Source organism: Melospiza georgiana, chromosome 3 (assembly GCF_028018845.1).
Source record: "Melospiza georgiana isolate bMelGeo1 chromosome 3, bMelGeo1.pri, whole genome shotgun sequence".
Classification (NCBI taxonomy): domain Eukaryota; kingdom Metazoa; phylum Chordata; class Aves; order Passeriformes; family Passerellidae; genus Melospiza; species Melospiza georgiana.
The window spans coordinates 63,870,278-63,893,289 of NC_080432.1; the positions used below are offsets into that span (position 1 = coordinate 63,870,278).

Sequence of the window (23,012 nt, forward strand, 5' to 3'; positions counted from 1 at the left end):
CAACAGAACTTGTTTATCATAGGGAGTGGCCCTTGCACCAACTTGCACATATTTTCAAAAAAACATTGTGTTTAAATTCTTTGTGTATGACAGATTATGACAGAAGTGTGGTATTAGGTCAAAATCAACAGGAAAAAGCAATCAGAGATTAAACATGAGCAGTACTAGAAAACTGATATTTTGAAAATAAGCAACCAAGTTATTTGCCACCATTCCCCAAAAAGCAGTCCATGGAATCATGCATAACAGATAAATACAATGAATGGAAATTCAGGGTTAATAAAATTAATTTCAAACAAGCAAGCTAAGTGATTGACTTACAGGATCAGCTGGTGCAATGTTAGAATCAAATTGGGTCAGAGTTTGTGAGCTTGAAGAGCGTTCGCTAAATGTCTCCCACTGCTGAACAGACAGAGGAGAGAAGTCAGCATGATGAGGAAGATGAGAGTAAAAGATCACTGAGGAGATTTAGCATAGTAGTTCAGAGGTTGCACTGGAAAGAACCATATTTGCACAGGAGAGTACTTCACTTGGGAAGTACACTGATATATATATTAAGTATTTCTATTTCTGAGATTGTCGTGGAACCAAGTTTGTTATCTGTCAATATAAATATTTATATTCACCTTTTATAATGAAGACACAGGTGCACAGGCAACCCAGAAGTACCTGCAGAGTTCACACTTGTCAATGAACATCACACAAGGTAAAAGAACTGCTTAAGCCGTTCATGTAATTTAGAGATAAAAACCAGAGACATGTTGTGTGCATCTGTAGTCATAAAATCCACAGAAAGGTTCCTAAGCTTTGTAGCTGCCAAGTTTCAAATCTATTTAGTAAATGCTGATTTTCTTATGAAGTCCCAGACAAATGAACACTGAGCAGAGTAATCAAAACACATCACTTTAGCTTGCCAGTGCAACCCCCGAGAAGTGATTCTACGCCATAAAAGAGCATTTCCACAAGTCTAAATCACTGACAAGGCAAAGAATTAAATCCAAATATACTGTTGATTGCTAAAAGCAAATAAGTCAATCTCTGAACAATTTTATAAGATATGGGCATGCTGTATCAATACATGGCTGTCAAGAATCCTCATGCAAACTGAATCAAGGTATAGCCACAACTGGATCAACAAAGCATCAAAGTACATAAAATTATTCTGTGATCTAGAAACCAGATAAAAAAAATCACAACAAGAATACTAAGCCTGTTATATTTTGGTAAAATAACAAATAAATATTAAGCAAGTTTCAAACACTACAAATACAAGTTCCAAAAATTAAAACAAAAAAATTTTTAGTGCTCAGAAAATTCAATAAAAATTATGTTTGTTATAGTTGTGGAAACAACTTGGGCGTTGGGCTCTATGACCCGTGTGGTTTCTTTCCAACTCAGAATATTCTCTGTGTCATATTCTTGTCCTATCTCTATAGGTAAATCAATCTAAATGATCCCAGAAGACACAGGACAAACTATATGGTGTTAGCCAACCTAATCTTGTGTTCTCCTCTACACTAAACTATATTCAGTGAACAGCCTGTATGTGAACCAAGTCTAAAACAGTTATTTCAGAAATAACTTCTTAAGGAAATTCCTAAATAACTGTTTACAATCACATGAAATCAAATTCAGGAAAATATTAACTAAATTTGTAATTGCTCTCATGTGTGATAAAACTTCTCGTAGAGAAGGAGCTTTATCTCCTCATTTCAAATTTTAAATGAGGGCAAACATTATGGATTTCTATTCATATGGGGGTGGGTATATTTTCTGGTTGTTTTTTGTTGTGGTTTTCTGTTGCTTTGAGGGTTTTGTTTGTTTGTATTTGTTTTTAACACAAAACTACCCTCTTCATGGACAGAACCTACCAAAACCTTTTTAGTAAGGATTCCCAGCTGCTCTGTCCCTGTTTAACATTCCCTGCATTAAACAGTTCATCTCTGTTCACTCCACCCCTTCATGGAGAGGCAGCACTGGAAGTAGTTTGGAGCTTCACAAACCTGTGAGTGAGCCAGTTTTTACTAAGTCATAAATTTAAGTGCCAAGTTCTGCCAGCCTTTCTCCTGATTTGGCCTCTTGCATTTGCACAGCTGCTCATTTTCAGGAAACGTATTAATATTTATCTTAGGTCTACCACTACCCTTTTAAACTTGATTTGGCCAGTGGCTTCCCAGTTACTAGTAAGACTGGCAAACAGACCATTTCATTACAGAAACATTAATTGTTCCAAAAATTCCATTGGGCACACACCACTTCTGTTACAGTTAAGATAAATGGTAAAATATTATTTGTTACAGATGGATGCTTAATCTCTCTTACCACCATGCTCTGAAACCAAACTATAGGTACCTTTATTACTTGTCCTTGGGCTCACTAGCTAGGCACAGACAGATAAACACCAACACCTGCTCTAGGAAATCTGCTGTTGTGCTCCATCCTGAAATACTACCCGAAGCCAGCTACTGCTAATTCCCCAGTTAACAGAAAGCTAAATGTACTGAGAATCTACTGGACTGCATCTCAAACTTCGCAAAATTTAAAAGCATTGACAGGGTAAAAATCATGCTAACTAAAGCTGAAGTATTTGTCCTGTCCAACTGCAAAAATGTTTTAAAATTACTTTCAAAAGGTTAATTACTAGAAACTAAAACTCACAGCAACCTGAACCATTATGAATAGAACACCAAGATATTTGAAACAAGGTGTAACAATTGTGAACTTAAAAGTAAATCTCCCTGTGTTAAAGCTAGTATGACAGCTGCATGACACTCAACAGTTTTCAACAAAAAAGTTGTAGTAGGTTTTTCTATTATTTTAAGCTTCAAAAATTAAGTGCTCAGCCTTGAGACTTGGATGGAAAAGACATCTGAAGTGAGAAAGAAGTGATGAGTGAAAAGATGAGAATGTGAAGCATGTAGTATATCGAAAGTTAGGCAGATTTTCACGTTGTTCTTTATGCTGAGGTTTTAAACTGATGCCTTGGTCTATACCTGGGAGCCTCCAGTAACTGGGCCTGGCAACTGGATTCTATAAATCAACTATGAGCTAGAAAGAACAGAGTAACCAACAGCTTTGATGAGACTGCCTGGAATGACAGATAATACAAAGATGCAGAGCTTTTACAAGCAATTCATTTGTTGATGACACTTATAAGAGGTTGAAAGAGGAAACAATTAGACTGGGGCCGGCAGCAATACCAGAAATTTTTTCGTGGAATTAAAACCTTGAGGACTTTGACCTGATTCATGCTGAAAAGAAATTGCCGAGAAGAAAGAAACATGCACAGCAACACATCTGAAAAATCAGAAATTCCTTTGGGTTAGAACAAAATACTAAACATTTAGTTCAACTCTTATTTTAGTATAGTTAGTATCCAGTAGTATAGCTACTGTGAGAACTTTTCCAAACCTCTTAAGCTATAATACACTTTCAAAAAGAAAGTGCCACCTTAAGTGAATGGATAGTCAGTTTCGTAAGTCAAGATTCTGGCTGACTGTAATTGTAAGTGACTTTGTTCCACTAGTGGAATTACCCTATTCAATGGGTTTGATTTGCATTAGACACTGAAGGATCTGTTCAATTATGAGGCAGATACAAAATTATTAGCTTATTAAATCTTTATTGAAAACACAAGAGAATGTGTCTGGGCAAATTTTAATAGAGATGCAGACATTTACAGCTTTTTAGCAACAAGTGAATGACTCTGCTGCACCTCCCTCTTAAAACATAGCTTCTATTTGACAAGGTCACTCTGTCAAATAGAACAACTAAGAATCACTAAATAATTTCCAACATTTTGTAATTTTATAAGGATGTGACTATGAGGCTAGCACTTGCCTTTACAAGGAACTGCATTTCCCTGCTGAGAAATGAAGGAAGTTTCCTCTGCTCCTAACTTTAATCCTAAAAATGTGCTCATTTTCTGCTTCATGCTGATTTTCCATTGGTTTGTCTAAATCTTTTAATATCAATTTTCTATTCACTTGAAGTCTAACAAAGAAAGAAAAAGAACCACAAAAAGCTCTTTTAATAGAAGGCAATACTTAGCTACTGACAGAACTATCTTACATGTTAAAACAAGTTTTCAATTCTTATTGAGTCCCAGATTGTCAAAAATAGTTTTCCAAAAATAAGTTCATTCTTTTTTCCCCTCTCATAAAGAAAAGTAAGCCTACATCTTCTTTGTATATGGCTCCAGTCAGAAACTCATTTGGGGATCAGAAGTAGCTCTTAAAACATTGGTTTATTCTAAGTCAGAGGCAAAAATGTTAAAACAGAGCAACAAGAAAAATCTAGGAATCAATCCCTTACAGGCCTCCTAAGCAAATGACATTTGTGGGGAAAAAAAATATAAAAAATACTGCTTGCTAACTTCACTTTCAAAATTTGATGAAATACAGCTCTAACTGCAGAAGACTGCTTATATAGCAAATATATGTGCTTAAGTATGATGAAGCAGAAGTATGTAACAGTAAAACTTTAAGATTTAAATAAATTTAGCCAATGGCGGCTTCAGATTCTACTCTGAGTCTGTTACTGATGATATTTCAGGCTACAATCACCTCCAGAAATAAGTCTCAATGTCCAGATCTGTCAGAAACTTATTCTGTAGTTTAGCCAAAGTGTCTGCTAAAACAAGTTCTTCAGAGGTAACAAAAATATGCCCTAAATGAAAAAAACTAGGAATTAATTCAACTTTTCCAAAACACGTTATGAGATAAATTTTGTGGTTAATGTAAAGCTTAATTACCCTTAATAACATTTTAAATAGTATCTCACAATGAGATAGAAAAACCAGAATGAAAACTTTTTTCTTTAGCATTTTAACACATAACCTTCTTGTGTCTATTGTCCTGCTAACTGTTTAATGATTTGTGATCAGCAATTCACTTATGACAAATCATGGACACATACACAATTTACTTATTGATGGGCAGCGAAATAACTCTTATGTAAAAGCACTGACCTCACTGCTCTGATTCAATTCCGGCCAGGTCTGGTTTAGGGATGGCATTGATGGAGACTTGCTTGGAGGTGCTTCTGCTGGAGAGCCAGAGTAACCTACCTCACCAGTCTGTTCCCCAACTTCTGAAACGACAGGAATCACTATGAACAAAAAACGTAAATTGAATTCAGTTTAATTTTAGAAGAGTTGCTCACATCTTATGGAAAGTGCAAAGTGCCCTTTATATTAATCTTTTTCAAGCAAATATTTAGCAGCAGACAAAACCCACAAAAACCCAAGACCTCTCATTAAGTTAAGTACTGTTAAAAACTGTTTATCAGGTACTACTCTTATTTTAAGGATGTTCCTGAAAATCAGACGTTGAAGATTACTCTGTACCATCCTATCCTCCCAGTACTTAGCCTTTAAGTGGCTTTTTGAGGTTTTCATTACATATAGAATTAAAGTTTTTCTTACAGCATGAGAAAATAACTTGCACTAGTGTTTATTACATCATATCCTGCACTGAGCATTTCATCTCACAGAATAAAATACTTCCTTGTATGAAAGGCCAGAGCAAAACCAGTATCTCAATACAAACACAAAAAAATATGACAACTGATTAAGAAAACCATTCCCCCCTAGTTTAGTCTCCAAATAATATTAGCTTCAAGCCTCCTTGCTGAAACAGTGGTGTTTCCATTCCCACTTTGCAAATTGAGTAAGTCCAGCAGCTGTCACATTGCAACTGTCCTTTGGCACCGTTCAGTTTTCTTTTGAAGTAAATCTGAACAGCAGATCAAGCATTCTGTCTAACACAGTGCAATCCTGCTTACAATATCTCCTATTCTAGATATCAAAATGCAAGCTAAAGCCAGGCATTAAGATGCTCAAAAAACCCTGAAAGTTCAGATTACAACTGTACAGCATATAAGCAACAGTTGAAAAAGTGACTGATAAGTAGCGGGACATATTAGCATGATGTCAGCAGTCCACAGAACTAAAACTTCAAACAAGACAAAATACTAAACAAAAAAAAAAAAAGGGTTAATTAAATTACCATTAAAAAGGACTGCTGCATGGGTATGTGCTTGAAGATGATTGCCACAAGAGCATGTTTTACCAATACTTCTTTGAAATTTATAAAATCTACTGGTTTCAGTTTCCTGAAGAGCTGAACTCTGCAGCCTTCTCTTCTGCTAAGACAAGTCAATATTCTGCCTGCTAATTTTCATTAAGAATAAGCTAATAACAAATCCAATGTCAAGCTGAACTGAAAACACTTGAATAGTCAGTGGTGTACCTCTGAAAAGTAACAACCCATTATTGCCTCCAGAGAGCTGCCAGGGACAGCAAAATGCACAGCCAAAAAGCTGCAGACCAAAATGAAATTAATTGTGCTACCTTGAGGTCAGATTTAACCAAAGTGCTACTACCATGAAAAAACCACACACAAAAACCAACTCTTCAGAGTTTCAAAGGTCATGTGAACTTTCTTTAAATAGCCAGACATGAGGCTGTTTCCATAATGTTTCCAAAATTATGCCCAGCACTTAGCATCCTGAATTGTTTTCCTTTAGGTAAAGCAATAAAAATAGGTTACATTGAGGTGTCAATGTCACCAAATAGTCAAGCTGATATGCTGTGGTCATTGTAAACAAAGTAATATATAAGTCCAAAATGCACCAGGGGCAATATTTTGGAAATACATATCACATGTTAATTAGTCTGAAGTGTAATAAGAATAAAAAAAATTCTATTAAATTAAAAACATCAAAATTCTTGTTTTACTGATGGTATTCTACATAACTGAACTAACTTCCGGTGTTAAACACAAAGTCAAAAGATAAGGCTGAAAATTATTATGGATAGACTACATAGCTACTGTAATTCAAAGAGTTCTGTAAATACCTACATGAAACACGCCTATGACGTTCTATGGAAAATTTTAAGGGTTAAAGTAAATGTGTAAGACATAAGGCATGGCAGATTTCTTTTCTTACAAAGAAATGGCATTGTGGCAGCAACCCAAACAAAAATTCATAGAAAAGTAAAACTTGCTTTTCAGCTTTTGTAAAGGTTGTTAGCTTTTACTAACTGAGATAAAATTGAGTTTGAAGGAATTACAATTCTGTAGAGATTTACTGCTGTACTAGAAAAATTACCAACTATACAAATGCTTAATTACACAATAAGTCTGTGCCATGTGAGAGAAACACCTATCTCTAGTTATGAAACCAGATGTAAAGCAAGATCATATCTCAAACAGGTTTGGAACACCTGCAGCTGGTCACACACTGAGTCACAGGGCTGATGAGGGAGAGGCTGTCAGAGGAGCTCACGAGACTTCTTCCTTTGCTGTCTGAACACCGCCCAGAGGGTGCAAGGAGCCCTCTGCTACTCCTTCTTCTGGCCAGTAGTTCAGAAGTCAAAATGGAAAAAAAGCAGAACTTTGCAAGTGCAGAGGATAAGTGCAGAAGATTAATAGGAAACTTTCTAACAAAAGAACAGGATTAATAATGGTGCTGTCAACACTTTTGAAATAAAGTTTGCCATCTTGCACATTGGTTTAAAAGATATTTGAGCAATTAATCTTCTTCAACAGTTTGACTGTACATTATTCATACTGAGGCATGTCAGCAGAAGATCATCAACCATTTCTTTCTTTGAGAAAGTTTTATCCCATGCAAAAAGTGTACTCTTAAAAAGACACTCTGGTGTCATACTTTAGTTTCTCTTTCTAAGACAATTTTGGAAGAAAGCTTTAATGAAACACAAGTTTTACAGGAACTGAAGTGAAAAATTATTACCAAAACTTAACTGGTTCATCTTTCTAGGCTGATTTACAGTTGTTAAGATGAATTTCTGTAATTCATCAAGTCCAATAGACAAACCTATCACTAACTTTTAAATTAGTAAATGTATGCTGTTGTAACTAAACATAAAACTACAGCCACATCAGTAACTTCATCTGAAGTATTTTATTCAACATGGAAGTTTTGGCAATAGATCATGTTATGTGCTAGATAAGAACAGCTATTTCCAATGCTGCTGATCCAAATAAATAAATATATAAATAAAATAAAGCTAACTGGATAAAAATCCACAAGTTTGCAAGAATTTCAATTTTTCATTGTAGATTTTAATTACTGCAGAATAAAGTAGCAGATTGTCCTATTTTTAAGCATGGCTTACATAGCAAGGTAAACTTTTAACTATCACTGGAACAGGGTAACTTCCCTTTAATACCAAAGGAAAAAACTTCTAAAAGCAAGTTGCCTGTAAAACGAGAATAATAAACATACACGTAATATTTTTGGTTTAGTATCTGATATATAAAGTTTCCAGACAACTTTAGCTGAAATCTAATACCCATAACAGATCAAGACAAATATAGCTGTTGGATGTGAAGTTTTGGGGATTTTTTAGTGCTTTCTTGGTTTTATTTTTGTTTTTTTTTTGTAACAACTGTTTATACAAATAAATGTTATTTCACTTCCTACCAAGATTTTTTGCTTGATCACCACTTTAACACAAAAATTGAGAGACAAAAAATTGAGGTTTTTGACACTTCCTAGGTTTTAGCTCAATAAACTGCAGCTAGTTCTCACAAATGTCTTCATCATAGCAAAATGCTAACTCATACTGAAAACACTTCAGCAGCAGCTCTTTGAAAAGCCAACCTACTCCCACAGAAAAGAGGTTCATTATTAAAGCAGAGATAAAAAGAAACACAGTATCTAGTTTAAGAACTCCTCCATAATTTTGATAATAAAGTCTCAGACAGCCTACAAACACAGTATGAAAAGAGTCCCCTTGAAGAATTTAGTGAAAATAAATAAAATTCTAGCAAATCATTGTACTTGTGCACTCAGAATGTAACCTGCGTTTCCAAGCAAAAACTGCTTGTTAAAAAGTAATCTAAAGCAGCTTTAAAATACTCATTTTTTAATATTTTCAAATAGATAAAGGAAACTAAGATGGCCACAGACATCCTGTTTTTAAACACCACTTTAACATGGAACAGTAGTTTGTTTTTCACTCACAGGACTAAGTTTTTGGCACATATTAACAAGCAGAACTCATACATTCAGTGGTTTTTCTGGGAGTACCAAAAAGTAAAAGGCAATGCACAGAACAACTAAGTGCCAACACAATAAAGGATAAATCTGCTTTCAAGTCAGGAGGTGAACATAAAAAAAAAAAGGGTCTGTGGTACTGATCCTGCATTTTTAAACACCTATCCTGTCCTTAGCATTGAATCTGGGAATATTTTCAAAGTACCTTTGATACTTAGAATATTTTCATAAATGAGAGTGAATAGAAAGCATACTCATTTGAAAGTGAGTCTAAAGTATAGCTGGCTTGGGAAACTGAAATACAATAGCTGGTCATGAATAAAATCCATACTGTGACAATTTTATTTTCCTTAACCTTTAAAGGACACAGTCAGTATTTCCAAATGTAATAGTGTATGTGTACTGCTCCTAAATAACTGCCCTCTACAGAAATATGTACATGCTCAAATTAGCTCTGAGCAATAAGACCTCTAAAAATTGTACAATGCTTTAGTTCATATTGACAAGTGCTTTCTTTCATACAAACAAGTATCTGCTGTAACAATTAAACCATAATTTTAAAATACTGACATTTGTGTTGAACCCGTATCTTACCCGTTGAGTCTTCCAAATCAATCAGCTTGGGCATTAAACTTTCAGGTAACTTTTCTGGCAAATCATACCCATTCTTCCTAGCAACTACCAGGTGAAAAGCAGCACAGAACTCGTCCAATGTCAGTGCACCATCTTTATCAAAATCTGACAGTTCCCTAAGAAGGAAAACTTGGTGTAAATAAAATTTCTAAAGATTACTTTATTTCCAAAAGACAGGCTTCCGATTTTGCTACTTGGATGAGCAAAGTTTACTGTTCCCTTTATCCTACTAAACACTTCATATTAGCACTATGTGGTTTACTCCTCAAGATGATGAGCCTTAATTAATAACAGCTTACAGATAATTTAAAGTCACTTTTATCTCTCCTGGTTTTTAACCCATTTAAGACAGTACTACACAGTATTATCAGCCTCAGATTTTTGGCAAAGTGTACTACTGAAATTATAGTGCCGAGGCAATGTCATTAAATGGGAAATTACCTGAAATACAAATCATTACACTAAAAGAAAGACAGCACCTGCCAAGGTAAGCTATTTAATGACAGCATGCAATGATGCAGTACAAATTCCAGAATACAATAAAACAGAAGATTTGCACAAACTCAAAGCTGGATTTGTCACCATGTACCACGAATTTATTTTAAAAGGTGTATGTGTACATTTAATTTAAATTTACTTACACATAAATGAATAAATAAATATAGGTAAGGAGTTAATTATTTAAATTTAAATGCATTTTTAACAGTACTCATTTCACAATACCCATTTAACAATACCTCAAATAAATTGCTTCTAACTCTGAAGAGTTTGGAATTTTCTCAAAATGTCTCGTAAATAGTACCAGCCCAGGCCAAAAAAATCCACTAAAGTAATACTGGCATAAATATGAGCAGGACTGAACGTGCTAGTGTAATTTTACTTAACAGTTTCTAGTAAGTAATTATTACATGTCTATCATGTGTCATCTTTCCAAACATTTATCATTAATTAATTATTATTATTTTAAATAATCACTTAACTAATCACACTTACCAAATATGAGAAAGTTCAAGAATAGGTAGTTTTGACTTAGTGAAAAATTCTTTAGCTGCAGATCCTAAAAAATTGCAACAATCATTTTTAATACTTAAGGCAAGTGAAATCATTAGAAGACTCAGACCTACTGTAAAGGTGATGAGTTATTTAGCAAAGATTCTGGGAAAAATGGCACTAATTACTAGGGTTAAATGAGGGAAAAAGCAAATTAGTTTCTAGTCTTTCTTGACTTACACTGAACTATAGTAGAATATTATCAGCAAAATGCAGAACTTCCTTCAAAATAGTATGCAAGCCTAAGTACAAAACAAAGTCTTTGTAACAGAACTGATGCACCCACAATTATATTTTGTAAAGAGTAACTTACCTGGTATAAATCCATTTAGATCAGGTTGAATGGTTTTAAACTGATTAACATAATACTGCCTTTGTTCATCAGTTATTTTCCAGGGGTCATCATAACTACTTGATTGCCTACGAATTTCATTTGCTGTTGTAGCTGATGCTACAGTTCGTACTGTTGTCTGGTCCTGAAATGAAATATTTTTCCTCAGTATTGTCTACCTAAAATGCTTCTACGAATTCTCAACTTCTTGCCTTCAAAATATAAAGCATTGTTAAAACTCACAGTAGTTTAAAAACTGCAGGAAACCATCAGCAGATGGCATCTCCAGGATAATGGCAGGATATTTTTGCACACTGATACAATATGGAATGACCGCAGGTATGTAAGCAGAAAAAAAAAAGTATGGCACATATGCATAAAAAGCTAAATACAAATGTTTAGAAGCCATAATTGTTGACATTTAAAAAATTAGTAGCTTTCATTTAAACATTCCAAATTAAGGCAAATCAACAAAACAAGTATCTGTTGGGTAAATAGCACTGAATTGACTACAGCACAGATACACAGTAAACAGCTGCAATGAAAATTATGAAGGAGAAAAGAAACTCAAGGATTGCAACATCAATCTGAATGAGGCAAATCAAATACCAATAAAGTGTCACACCTGGACAGAAGCAGGATGCATGGCTAAAAGAGCACTGGTTGGTGGGGTATCTGCAAAACTGACCCAATTTTCTTGATGGGGTGGTGGTGAATGGCCAGACCATATGGGATCACTAGAAGTAGATGAGCCTGAAATTAGAAGAAACATTTCCTTTTCAAAAGACAACCTTGAAAACTGAGAAAGAATTGTGGATATGGAAATATCTCCTGTCACGGAGATATACTATAGAATGATGAGAAAAATGAAAACCAAAGTGCACCAAGGTGACCAAGTTCACCTCCTGAACTCCTCACTTCTGTAGATTTTTATATTATGTTAGCTTAAATCTGCACTAAAAAGACAGAACTGAGGAATGAGCTTATTGCAACACATGTAAATGTAAATTGGACTTTATCCATTTGATGGGTTTTGAATGAGTTAATAAACACTCCACAATTTTATTTAATTGAAATAAGCAATACTTGTATGGACAAATGTTATTTAAAAGTGGCATATGATATTAGCATTTGACTTCATTAATAAACATTTTTTCATGTTTTAATTCACCATTCAAAGAACAAAGTCTTGGAAATTCTTTTAAAGAAACAGGCGTTTTGGCAGAGACAATACTTTTCCTCTACATCACTTCTACACTATCTTAACTCAGTTGCTTAAAAACAGGCCAAGAATAATAAAAAGCATCCATATAGAATGCTGATATCTGCTGTCTATTAACTATCTGACACAACAGTTGAAATTCACCCAATGCCCTGCTATAATCCACTTCTGAAGAACTGTCAATGTTCAATATCTTATTATTAAAATAACGATGAAGCAATTACAGAAAGATAAGGCCATCCACTGCTCTACATACAAAACAATTAATTTTTTAAAAAATTGCAGTTGCAAATTAAAAATTTAAGGAACTCAGATAAGAGAGAAAAACCATTTGGAACAAATCTAGAAGAATTCCAGGACTCCATTCTACTCCTCGATTCCTGAAAGAAATGCTGAACTCCTTAAATCTAAACAACATCTGTGAAACTGATGAATCTACTCTTCTGGCACAACTAAATGCCTTCTCTTGAAATATGCCAAATAAAGTCATACTTAGATAAGAATTTTTGCCTTGTATGCAGAAACTGACTTCCTTTTAAAAGACAGGTCAGCTTCTTGTGAGTTTCTGTAAACCCTCTGCACAAGAAACAGGACACTGATGTCATAAATTGAATCCTGCTAGTAAGATTTAATTTCAAGCAATAAATACTAAGAATTTTTTGTCATGATGTTGGTTAAAAAAACCTGCTATGACAAGTGCATTCATATAGAGGTAATCAATTTATGAAGCTGACAAACATCAACAATGTCAGGTTCTTGAAGCCTTTATGACAGTACACTGCAGTAAGTAGAATGAAGGAAATCTGAGAATCTGTGAGGCATGTTGAGGACAACATTTTAAGTGACAGTATAATTGTTAGTATACAATACTGCTATCTAATACCTGGCAACATGCAATTACTCATTCATTCCATAAATGAAAAGTAGTAAGAAAAATGCTTAGAACCAGTTTATCTTTGCTCTTTTCCTACACAGAGTAGTCATAATTGTGCAGGACACATTTAATTTTGCATTATATTGAGTAAAAAGTAGCATTTGCATAAGAAGAATTTTTTTTTCTTGTGGAAGATTTTTTCTTTCTACGTTAGCTTTAATATGATGAAAAGGCACTATTAACTGCTCATTTTGTCTGAAATCCATCCTCCACTTTTGGAAGCTCCTGATGTGGCCTGGAGCTTGTAGTGACTTTATCCAAAAATGCTGAGAATAAAGGTAAGGCATCTGACAATGCTTTATTTGCTCTGAGGCTCCTCCTCAGTAGTTCCCCTAATTCTCAAACACTAGAAAGAAACTCAAGAGAAAAGCCCAGTCTCTTTCAGGCCTAAAAGACAGTCAGAGGTAGACAAGACCTTCCTTTTGATACTTTATTTATGATACACTGACTTTCCCTTTCCCTACCTCTCAGACAGTGACATTATTACCATTAACCTTTTATATGTTTATTCCTTCATTTCTCTCAACAACTGATCTTGGTACAATTCAATTAATATCTCACTTAGCACAGCATCTATTCCAAAGCAGTACTATGACAGCAACGGAAATGCCAGCAGCAGCAAACTGTGGTACCTTGAACATTCTTGCATTATTCTTCTTGTTATTTACCCTCCAGTGCAATGTTTTAGGACAGAGGATGAGATGGCTGGGGAACACTGGAGAAAGATTACCAGTAACCATGGAGACTTGCATCTACACACATACTCATGGACTGCCACCAGCCAATAACTCAATTTGACAAAACCAAATTGGAAATAGAAATGTGGAAGAGAAATTGGAAGAAAACTAGTCACAGAGAAGACTCAAAGCCATTGATCTCTATTTATTTCATGATTTGTAACCCAATGAGGGAAACCTTCAGTGGTCTTTGTGCATCTTCATCAGCGGGAACACCTGCAACACCACTTTAAATTAAGAATAGGCCCAAGACCAACTATCAGATTTGAATAAGCTGGTGAAGTCTAATGCTCTATGTTTAGCATGAAGACCTAACAAATTCCTGTAGCTGCTCTCTTCCTACAGCTTGAATATCATGTCAACACATTGACAACTTAAGGAAAATTATCTAATTTCCTGTGGAATAAATCTATCCCCTTTACTTTGAGATATAAACAGAAATGCAAGAAATATCCTACCCAGTTAACATGTACTTTTCAATAACTAAACAAATATTGCTTTACTAGAACTAAAATTTCAACTAACTCTGTAAACTAAGAATTGCTTTCCTTATCATCAATCTGTGGTGAAACAAAACCAGAAGCGGAATACAATTCTGACAACAAGATAAAATGCTGGAGAGCTCTTATGTCCAGTAAGAGTATTCTAAAGCTTGCAACAAGGCCAACTATCATCAGTTACTGAAGCACTAACTAGGGGACAAAGGACTGTTCAGTCCCCTGCAAGCCCAGTAAATATCTTAGGGCTCTGAAGATGCAAGGGAGCTGTTAGCACAGTAGACATATTAGCATTCAACTTCATTATCAATACTAAACTTTTTTCCACTTGTGGACACGTTCCACTTCTGTCCCTGAAGTGTTCACAAACGGCTACAAAATCCCTCCCAAAGAGAAAAGAAAGAAGTATGGCTTAGGGCTGTAATTTCCCATGGATATTCAGATATCAACACAAAACTCTGATGTCATGCAAAAGAAAGCTAACACATATCCTAGGACAGATCTCAGATTTTTTTAACTTGTTTTAGATCATTATTTAGATATTATTTAGATCATTATTTAGATACTACCAACATAAATATTCTGCTTTGCTTCCAGTCCCAACAGACAAGGCAATAAAAAAATATTTTCTCATTCTGACACACCACTCAACTATCATTTAAAGTAGGGAAGGATTCTTTCTCCCAAGTTTGTCAACATCATGATCTTATCTTAAACTGCTAAATCAAAAGCACCTGAAATACTTGAGAGACTCAGGTTTTAACAGATTTGACTCTGACATTGCAGGATGAGACCTGAGCTAGCTATAAATATTCTACTCAGGTAATCAATGTCTGTCACTGAATTTCAATTCCTGACACTAATGTAAAATAAATGCAACCTTTGGGGCTCCCTTTACAAAAATTCTTGAAGAGAGATGGTAACAAGCCTTGGATTCTGATTTCATATTTGTAAGCACACTGAGCTAGTGTGACAGTGCCTCAGAAACCAGTAATATACATACAAAGTATTAACACTACCCTAACTGAATTACGGTGACAGGACAACACAGTGACAAAAAATTGTAACATCCAAATTCTTTTGTTCTGTTGAGATGAGAACAGGTTTTCTTCCAAGAAACTGATAACTACAGCTATGAGTTAGATTTCTAATGCAATACAATGTGTAAGATTTTTAAAACCAACAATTGACTTATTATCTAATAATTACTCTACAGCACAATTCAATAGAGAAAACACTGTTTAACTTTGTTCATAGTGTTAATATGAGAATTCATATAATTCATACAATGGAATGTTTGCTATGCATAAGTCAGAATCTTCCAGTTTAAATATACCTTTCTTCAACAAAAAAAAAAATTAGATTTGATTTTTGCCCTTCTGGTTTAGGCAACATGCTGTTTATTATCTGACCCACCAGAAAGATTTTCACAACTGAGATTCCATTATTACAGCTGACAACCTCACTATGTGAAATAATGTTTGAGAATAAAGTGAAATACAAGCAGAGACCTGGGTTCTCATTCTGCTTGGATCACAAATGAACTGGCACAGCCCTACCGATTCACCTGGTTTCTCAAAAATATCGTGCACTGGAATCTAAAGATGAGCTTGTAGTACTGATCTTAAGAAAACTAATCAGCACTCTATCTGGTTCTATCTAAATGTCATAACAATTTTTCTATAAACACTGTCCTTAAAATGCAGGATCAAGAGGAGAGGGAAAAAGCTGACCTGCCTACAGCAGCTGAAATTCATAGCAATAATTAATCATCTGCAGTGCAAAAGGATGATACACAGTAAATTGCACTGAAAATTTTTGTTAAAGTAATATATGAAAAACCACTTTGACTTTAGCATTGCCAGAAGACACAATCCTTCTACAACAGCATTTTTTAATTACTTTAAATAAACTATGAACATGTTCCAGTATGGAATATAAAATCAGGGAATACTGAGCTAGTTCAGAAATATACTCAGACAACTTCTGAAAAATTTACCCATTAAACATCATAAACTGAAATATTAACATGGTATTGCAACTTTATCTTAAAGATAACAATATTGAACTCCTCAACACAAGGATGAGTTTGCATACTGTCCTGGAGTATGTGACTTTTTAAGTTAGATAAACTTCACAAGCTAGAAATCAGACACACTTGTATTTCAGCTTTAGAGAAACACAAGTCAACTGAACTACAGGAAAAGGAACATTGAGAAATCGAGTGCTGACAGTGCTTGGACTGAACCCTTAGAAGAGATTATATAAGCAATGACCAGACAAATTTATTTTTTTTTAATTGTAAATTGACTGGGAGGGACTTACTAGCAAACAACATTCAGGACACTAGCATAAACCTCTGCATACAACCCTTTTCACTTCTGAAGTTTTATTTTCTTATCCAACCAATTCTAATAGAATCCCTGTTCCTCCATGGATGCTTAGAATTACAGAAGGACAATAATTGAAAAGTGACAGACCAATTTTGGAATATCATAACTGAAATAAACCAAGCAATCACAGTTCAATTTCAAACTACAACCTACAAAATGCAACATTATTTAGCAGTACCATCAAAATCAAAACCTGAATTACAGTTGCTCCCAAATTTATTAAGACTACTAGGTATCAGAAAAGAAAAGAGAACTTTTAAAAATAAGACATATTAAGGGAAAAACCTTTAAAGTTTGAATACAGTGATACAATAACAGGGATGGGCTTCATATTAAATGAAGAACATTAAAGGATGAAAAGCTTCACTGAAATAAGTGGTTCTACCTTGACAGACTGGAAATGCAGACGCTTCCATTGTTTACATAAACTTTAAAGAAATAAAATTAATTGTTCTGGCAATTCAGCTAATCTACCACAAATATAACTGAAGCAAACAATATATTATCTGCTGCTTTCCCTTGAGGTCCCCACATTTGCAGGTATGCTGACAGCTTCTGCACAATTTCAACACGATTATCAGTTTTGTTTTTAAAACTTTCCACTGGAAAACTTAAGCACTCCTTCCCTCCCTCCAAACCCTTAGCAATTCCCATGTGACACTAATAAATGGATCTGCCATATGCAAGACCACAGATTCTACAGTGCTGTTATCAACACAGACACTTGAATCTGCAAGAAAATTTCCAGGACTGGAAAACACAAAGATAAACAGTCCTAAACTCATTTATTATACTTATTTAACAATTCCACAACACTGAAGCATAACAAGACATTTATACCTGGTTGTACTTCACTAAATGGAGCCCAAAAAGGCCCAGGTGCAGCGAGGGGTCGCTCATTGTTCCCTCCACTGGGATGGCGGTTGTGCTTCCTCCAGGTATGCGGGGAGCTTGGTGGGGATTGCTGTGGTGAAACAACTGGAGATGTGGACTCCTAACAAAACAAAGGAATCTTTTAAAATTTTTACTACATAACTAAATACATAAAAGCCTATCTAAAACCATTACTTCTAGAAACAACCATCACTGCAGTTAAACTCTCACTTTAGACAGTGAAAATTTTTGTACTTATTAAAATGAGGGAACGGGAGAAGTCAGGTACAGTATAACTAGGACTGAACACATTTACATCAAACAATGTAATCTATTTTTAACATGACATTCTTAAAACAACAGCAATGCTGAGTTAAATGGCTTAGATACAGAGGAAACTAGATTGTAAGATTCACTTCTGATAAAAGTTACATTTGAAACCAGATCTCAAATACTTACTGTGCAATTTATTATCATACCAAATGCTAATCAAACGATTCACAGTCATTTACTTTCATTTAAAACAAACCAGAATTAAGGACTGATGAAAAAAAAATCACCAAATAGGACATTTGATTTTTTAATATGCAAAAACACAGATTCAATTTTTTAAAAAGAATGGTGCCAGCTAAGATATACTTCTCTGCTGTACAAGGCAATGTTGCCATAATTCTAAGGCCCACACTTCTCTTTAATCCCACACTACACTTTACTCGCCCTGAACAGGTGGGAAAAAAGAGAATCACATGTGCCATTTCTACATGGAATCAGTTCTCATAAGACATTCAGATTACCACTTTACCTCATTTCAAATAAAATATAAAGGAAAAATAATTTTTATTGTACCAAGTATTCATGTAGTAGAAAGTAATTTCTTCCCTATAGCTTTATATTTTGAAATTCTTGTTTGCCAGTTCTCCCTATTTGAACTGAACTGTACTAGTGAAAACAAGGAAAAAAAGCAAATCTTGAACTCCAAATATCCTGAAAAGTAATAACAAAGCCGAAAACCTCAAAATCTGTGTCAGCAGTACACAAAGTTGGGTACTCTACGTAAACAGGTGTTAGCATATTATCAAGTACCAACAGACAGACTGAATGTAGGCTTCCCCAAAATTACCCAAACTGATTTACTCTGCCTAATATTCAAAGACCCTTAAGCTTTTTAAAAAACATTACACCTATGAAAGTCTAAAAGTGTTTTTAAAAGTTAGAAAGCAAGGTATATTCTAAAAGTATATGCATCCTAACAAAAAAGCTTTAGAGCCACAATGGCTGGTAATTTACAATATGTTGATGTAAAGTTCTGCCTCTTTTTTTGCCCTCTGATTTTCCTCCTCCTTGCGAAGTGAAGCCATCTTGGTTGATTCTGCAGATGAGGTATTTTCTGGAAGTTCTGATCGTCAAGTCAGATTTCCTCCACTAAGTTTCTAGGCCACAAGATTTCAAACTTTCTATTCCAAGTATTTAAATCATGCTCATACTTACTGGCAAAGAGTTTTACAAAATGGCTGGGAGCAATACTAATTCAGTTCAGCTTTTAACTGAGGGATCAGCTGACTGCACAGTCCGTGTTACTGCTCCTCCACAGTACCTCCATCAACTCAATATCCTTTTTTTGGTTGCAGCTACATGCCTTTCTGAAATGTGCCTGAAGATTTCTCCTTGTTGTATTTAGTTAACAGATTTATTTTCAATGGCAGGATGTTCTTATCCTCACTGGTACATGGGGACAAGAGGGGAAGGAGTCAGGGTTTTCAGAGTGCCACTTGCAGGCTGGAAAATGGAACTGAGGTTGAATGGCTACTGTACAACAGGTGATAGGTGCAACATCACACTGCATCACTTAAATCAATGAAAAGCTCCCTCTTCTATTAGCTTTTAGTCATCTTTTCTCAAACAAGATTTGAGGGATGTTTGAATATTTTAGACAAAATATCATGGACAAAAGTAGAGAAAGCTATGCTTGGACACAGATCTTATTAAAATAATCCAGTACTCTGAAAATCAGATGGTCCAGAAAGACACAGAAGAAAACCTGAGGCAGACAAATGTTTGATAGTCTGCCTAGAGGAAACGACTCACTACTTCTCGTAACTGCACGTGAACATTAAAACTTGACACACATTCATCATGAAGCAGCCCTGCCTTAGGCTGAGAACTCTTCAGTAAGCCTTTGCCTAACAGCTGGTCTTATGCTGCCAGCACAGGAAGGAATTGTAAGTATGATCCCTAATTTTAATTCTTCTAAATCTTTACATGTGGTTCATGCAATTCTGTAAAGCATGCAGTGACAGTAATCACATCATCAGAAGCACAAACATGGGAAATAATTAACTTTGTCCTCAGCAGGCAAAACAACATTATATCAGGATTCTGAACATTTACAGATTTCCCACAATTCATTTGGAGCTTACTGACTCCAAAAATATTTAAACAGCAAAAGCATGTCACCAGCTCTGATGTCAAACTTCTGGAAGGTGGACAATCCACATTTTTAGCTGTACTGTCATATAAGTCACACATTCCCAAACCAGTTTAAACCCAATTTAGACAGTGTTGCTCTGGCACCATCTTTCCCCTGCACAATCCCAGTCACTCACAAATACCACTCTAGCTAACTAGAATCTTAAGAGAGCTAAAACCCTTAGGTGTTTTTTTAAAACATATTTATATATACACATGCAAATAGGTGTGTATATAGCAAATGTCTGGGCCAAAATGCTGCTAGCTTGATGCAAATGTAAAGAAGGAAGATGAAAGCCAAAAAAGGCTGGGGAGGAGGTGGGACAGTAGAAATACTGACTCCCATTCTAACGCAGTCATGAGAAAACACAATGAGTAGAGATTTACTGAAACTGAAATTATATAGAGGTTCATTTACCCCTTGTATATAGGTCATTAACTATGTATCTGCTTTTACACTGGATAAAAAGTTATCAGTTTTAACTAGAAAACATGGTTTATTGTACAGTTTCCACTACAGTTTTGTCTTGAGCTTCACACTTCTACTAAAGAATCAAGAGTAGTTTTATCAGAACCAACGTTATTCTCAGCTGCAATGCACATTTGCATAAAGTGCATTGAGAGTTTATGAAAGCATTTCTTACAACTGAGCACGTAGGGTTCTTTGCTTTCACGTGTCCAATCTACTAATATAAGAAATTGATTTTCAAAGCTTGAAAAATCCAGAATCAGACTTTTAAAAGATAATTAGGATACAGAACCTAACTTATCTGCTCTCCCAAACTGTAGTATGTAAGAATAATTTGCATTATTTGGCGTACTGGTAGCTCAGACATTTGTAGTTACCCATCAAATCTCTTTGGGAACTACAGTGTGTAGAACTCAGCGTCTACACACTGTAGTAGATGTTTATTAGATCAGCTACTATTAAAATCTTATTTTTATAATTTGCTTAGTATTTTCAATGCAATTACATTTAAACCACTACTTTTCATTTTCCCTCTTGACAAATCTCGATAAAAATCAAAGTAATTACAACATTCTGTATTTTACTATGTTAAGCCACTTATCTCTTTAAATGATTCCAGAAAATATCTTAATAAAAACATGGTGACATAGATGGTTAATGTTTTCATGCTAAATCAAACTAATGAGGACAATCTTTGTCAATAACTAATCAAAAAAATGTTATAGCTACCAGGCAAAAATTAAGTAGAGCATCTTAAGAAAAAAAATCACGTTTAAAAACATTGAAAAAGCATTTTTGTCAGACTGGAATTACAAAACTGAGACCTGAAGTACTCCTAACTTGGATATTTTTGAACTGACAAGAAGCTACTAAAAATAGCATGTTAATTAAAAAGGTGATATAATATATGACTAACGAAAGAGCCTTAGTACACAAGTAAATAAACCAGCTTAAGGCAGCACAATAATGTGCTAAAGGGACAATACTGTCCAGAGGGACCTCAGCCTCTCAAGGGCATTATAAGCATACATGAGACAAATGAGATTATAAGCCTTTTCCTGGGTTGCACACATCAGGCCAGAAGAAAACTGCCTAACAAGAATTCCAGAGGCAATGAAGCCAGACATGATATCTCAAGAATAGTTTTAAAGGTATTGTGATCCAGGTCCTGATATCATCCAACCTGTCTATGAGTTAGTCACCAGATTCATCATGAAAAAAGATTTATTTAGAGATGACACAATTGCACAGCAGAACCCAGGTTTTTTTAATCAACTGGCCTTCAGTTGATTGAAAGAACAAAACAGCCCAAGGTTCAATGAGAACTTCTCCACCTACAGCACATTTTTTCAAGGCAGGATGTGTGGTTCCGCCAAATGAGGAAAATAATAATTAAACCAGAAACAAATGAAAAAGGGATCAATCACAGCATGAGAAATTATACTGGTATTTTTGTGATTTCCTCAACAAAGGAGCTGCTCCACATTTAACCTGAAGTTGAGCATTACCTCAGCAGGTGTCATACAAGATAGTTCCAACAACGTGGAGATTAATACAAGGATCTAAGGTGTAAAAGAACTGGCTACAGAAGGGGCAAAGCTGGATTGTGTTAGAATGGAAATTACAAGATTGAAGGGAAGTTTCTAATAATGCTCTGGAAGGACTGATTTGGACAATAACCTAATTTGATACTTTAGGTAACCAATTATGCACACTACATAGCATGCTTACAAACTGTAAAAACAAATGTAAGGCGGCAGAGGGATGGATCCCTTTCAGGACATAGGGAACCGTCAGCTATTAAATTTTAAAACATAAAATACAGTTTTTCTTGCATAATGAATGTTACTATCAAAGGCCATAAAGAGAAGACTGGATGCACAGGTCATGTATCAGACCCCTACAGAATGTCAAGTATGACAGATTTGCTTTATTCACAGCTGCCAAGGTATAGGAGGTGAGACATATCAAGCAAAAACAGGAAAGAATCCTACCAATTAGTATTAATACTGGTCAAATATCACTTGTAACAAGAAATACAAATGTAGCAAAACATTTTCAATAAATGCAAATTCAAATTGGATACAGGCAGAGAAGGATTAAGGATTACTGGTAATGACTTTATGAAATGAAACTGAGACTATGGATTGCTTTGTCAAGCAAAACAGAGCTAAAGTGGAATGCAATAGTTTCCCAGTAAATACTGGTAGTGCCCTGCAGCAAATACTAATGACAAAGTTGTTAAATGAATAGGCTGAGTTAAGTGGGAATTCCCACCATATTCCCATGAATATTCCTACTAAGGCCCTGGAATAGTTTTTCCCAACAAAACCAGTGTGGAATAAAAGGCTTTGCAGTTTCAAGAGAGAACACTGATCTT

General features: G+C 35.0%; 1 protein-coding gene across 10 annotated transcripts in view; it reads right to left on the bottom strand.

The window, feature by feature from the left end:
• The window catches only part of REPS1 (RALBP1 associated Eps domain containing 1), a 63,704-nt gene that overhangs the window by 17,559 nt on the left and 23,133 nt on the right, over positions 1-23,012 (bottom strand). For 3 of the 10 annotated variants that reach the window (XM_058021841.1, XM_058021840.1, XM_058021850.1), the window contains exons 4-10: positions 17,665-17,818; positions 11,667-11,794; positions 11,024-11,186; positions 10,654-10,717; positions 9,622-9,776; positions 4,970-5,109; positions 322-402 (exon numbers count right to left, since the gene is read on the bottom strand). In XM_058021841.1, the coding sequence (XP_057877824.1) occupies positions 322-402; positions 4,970-5,109; positions 9,622-9,776; positions 10,654-10,717; positions 11,024-11,186; positions 11,667-11,794; positions 17,665-17,818 (885 nt within the window). The remainder of the gene's footprint in view (positions 1-321; positions 403-4,969; positions 5,110-9,621; positions 9,777-10,653; positions 10,718-11,023; positions 11,187-11,666; positions 11,795-17,664; positions 17,819-23,012) is intronic. The other 7 variants (XM_058021844.1, XM_058021843.1, XM_058021846.1 and 4 more) reach the window with 6 other exon arrangements.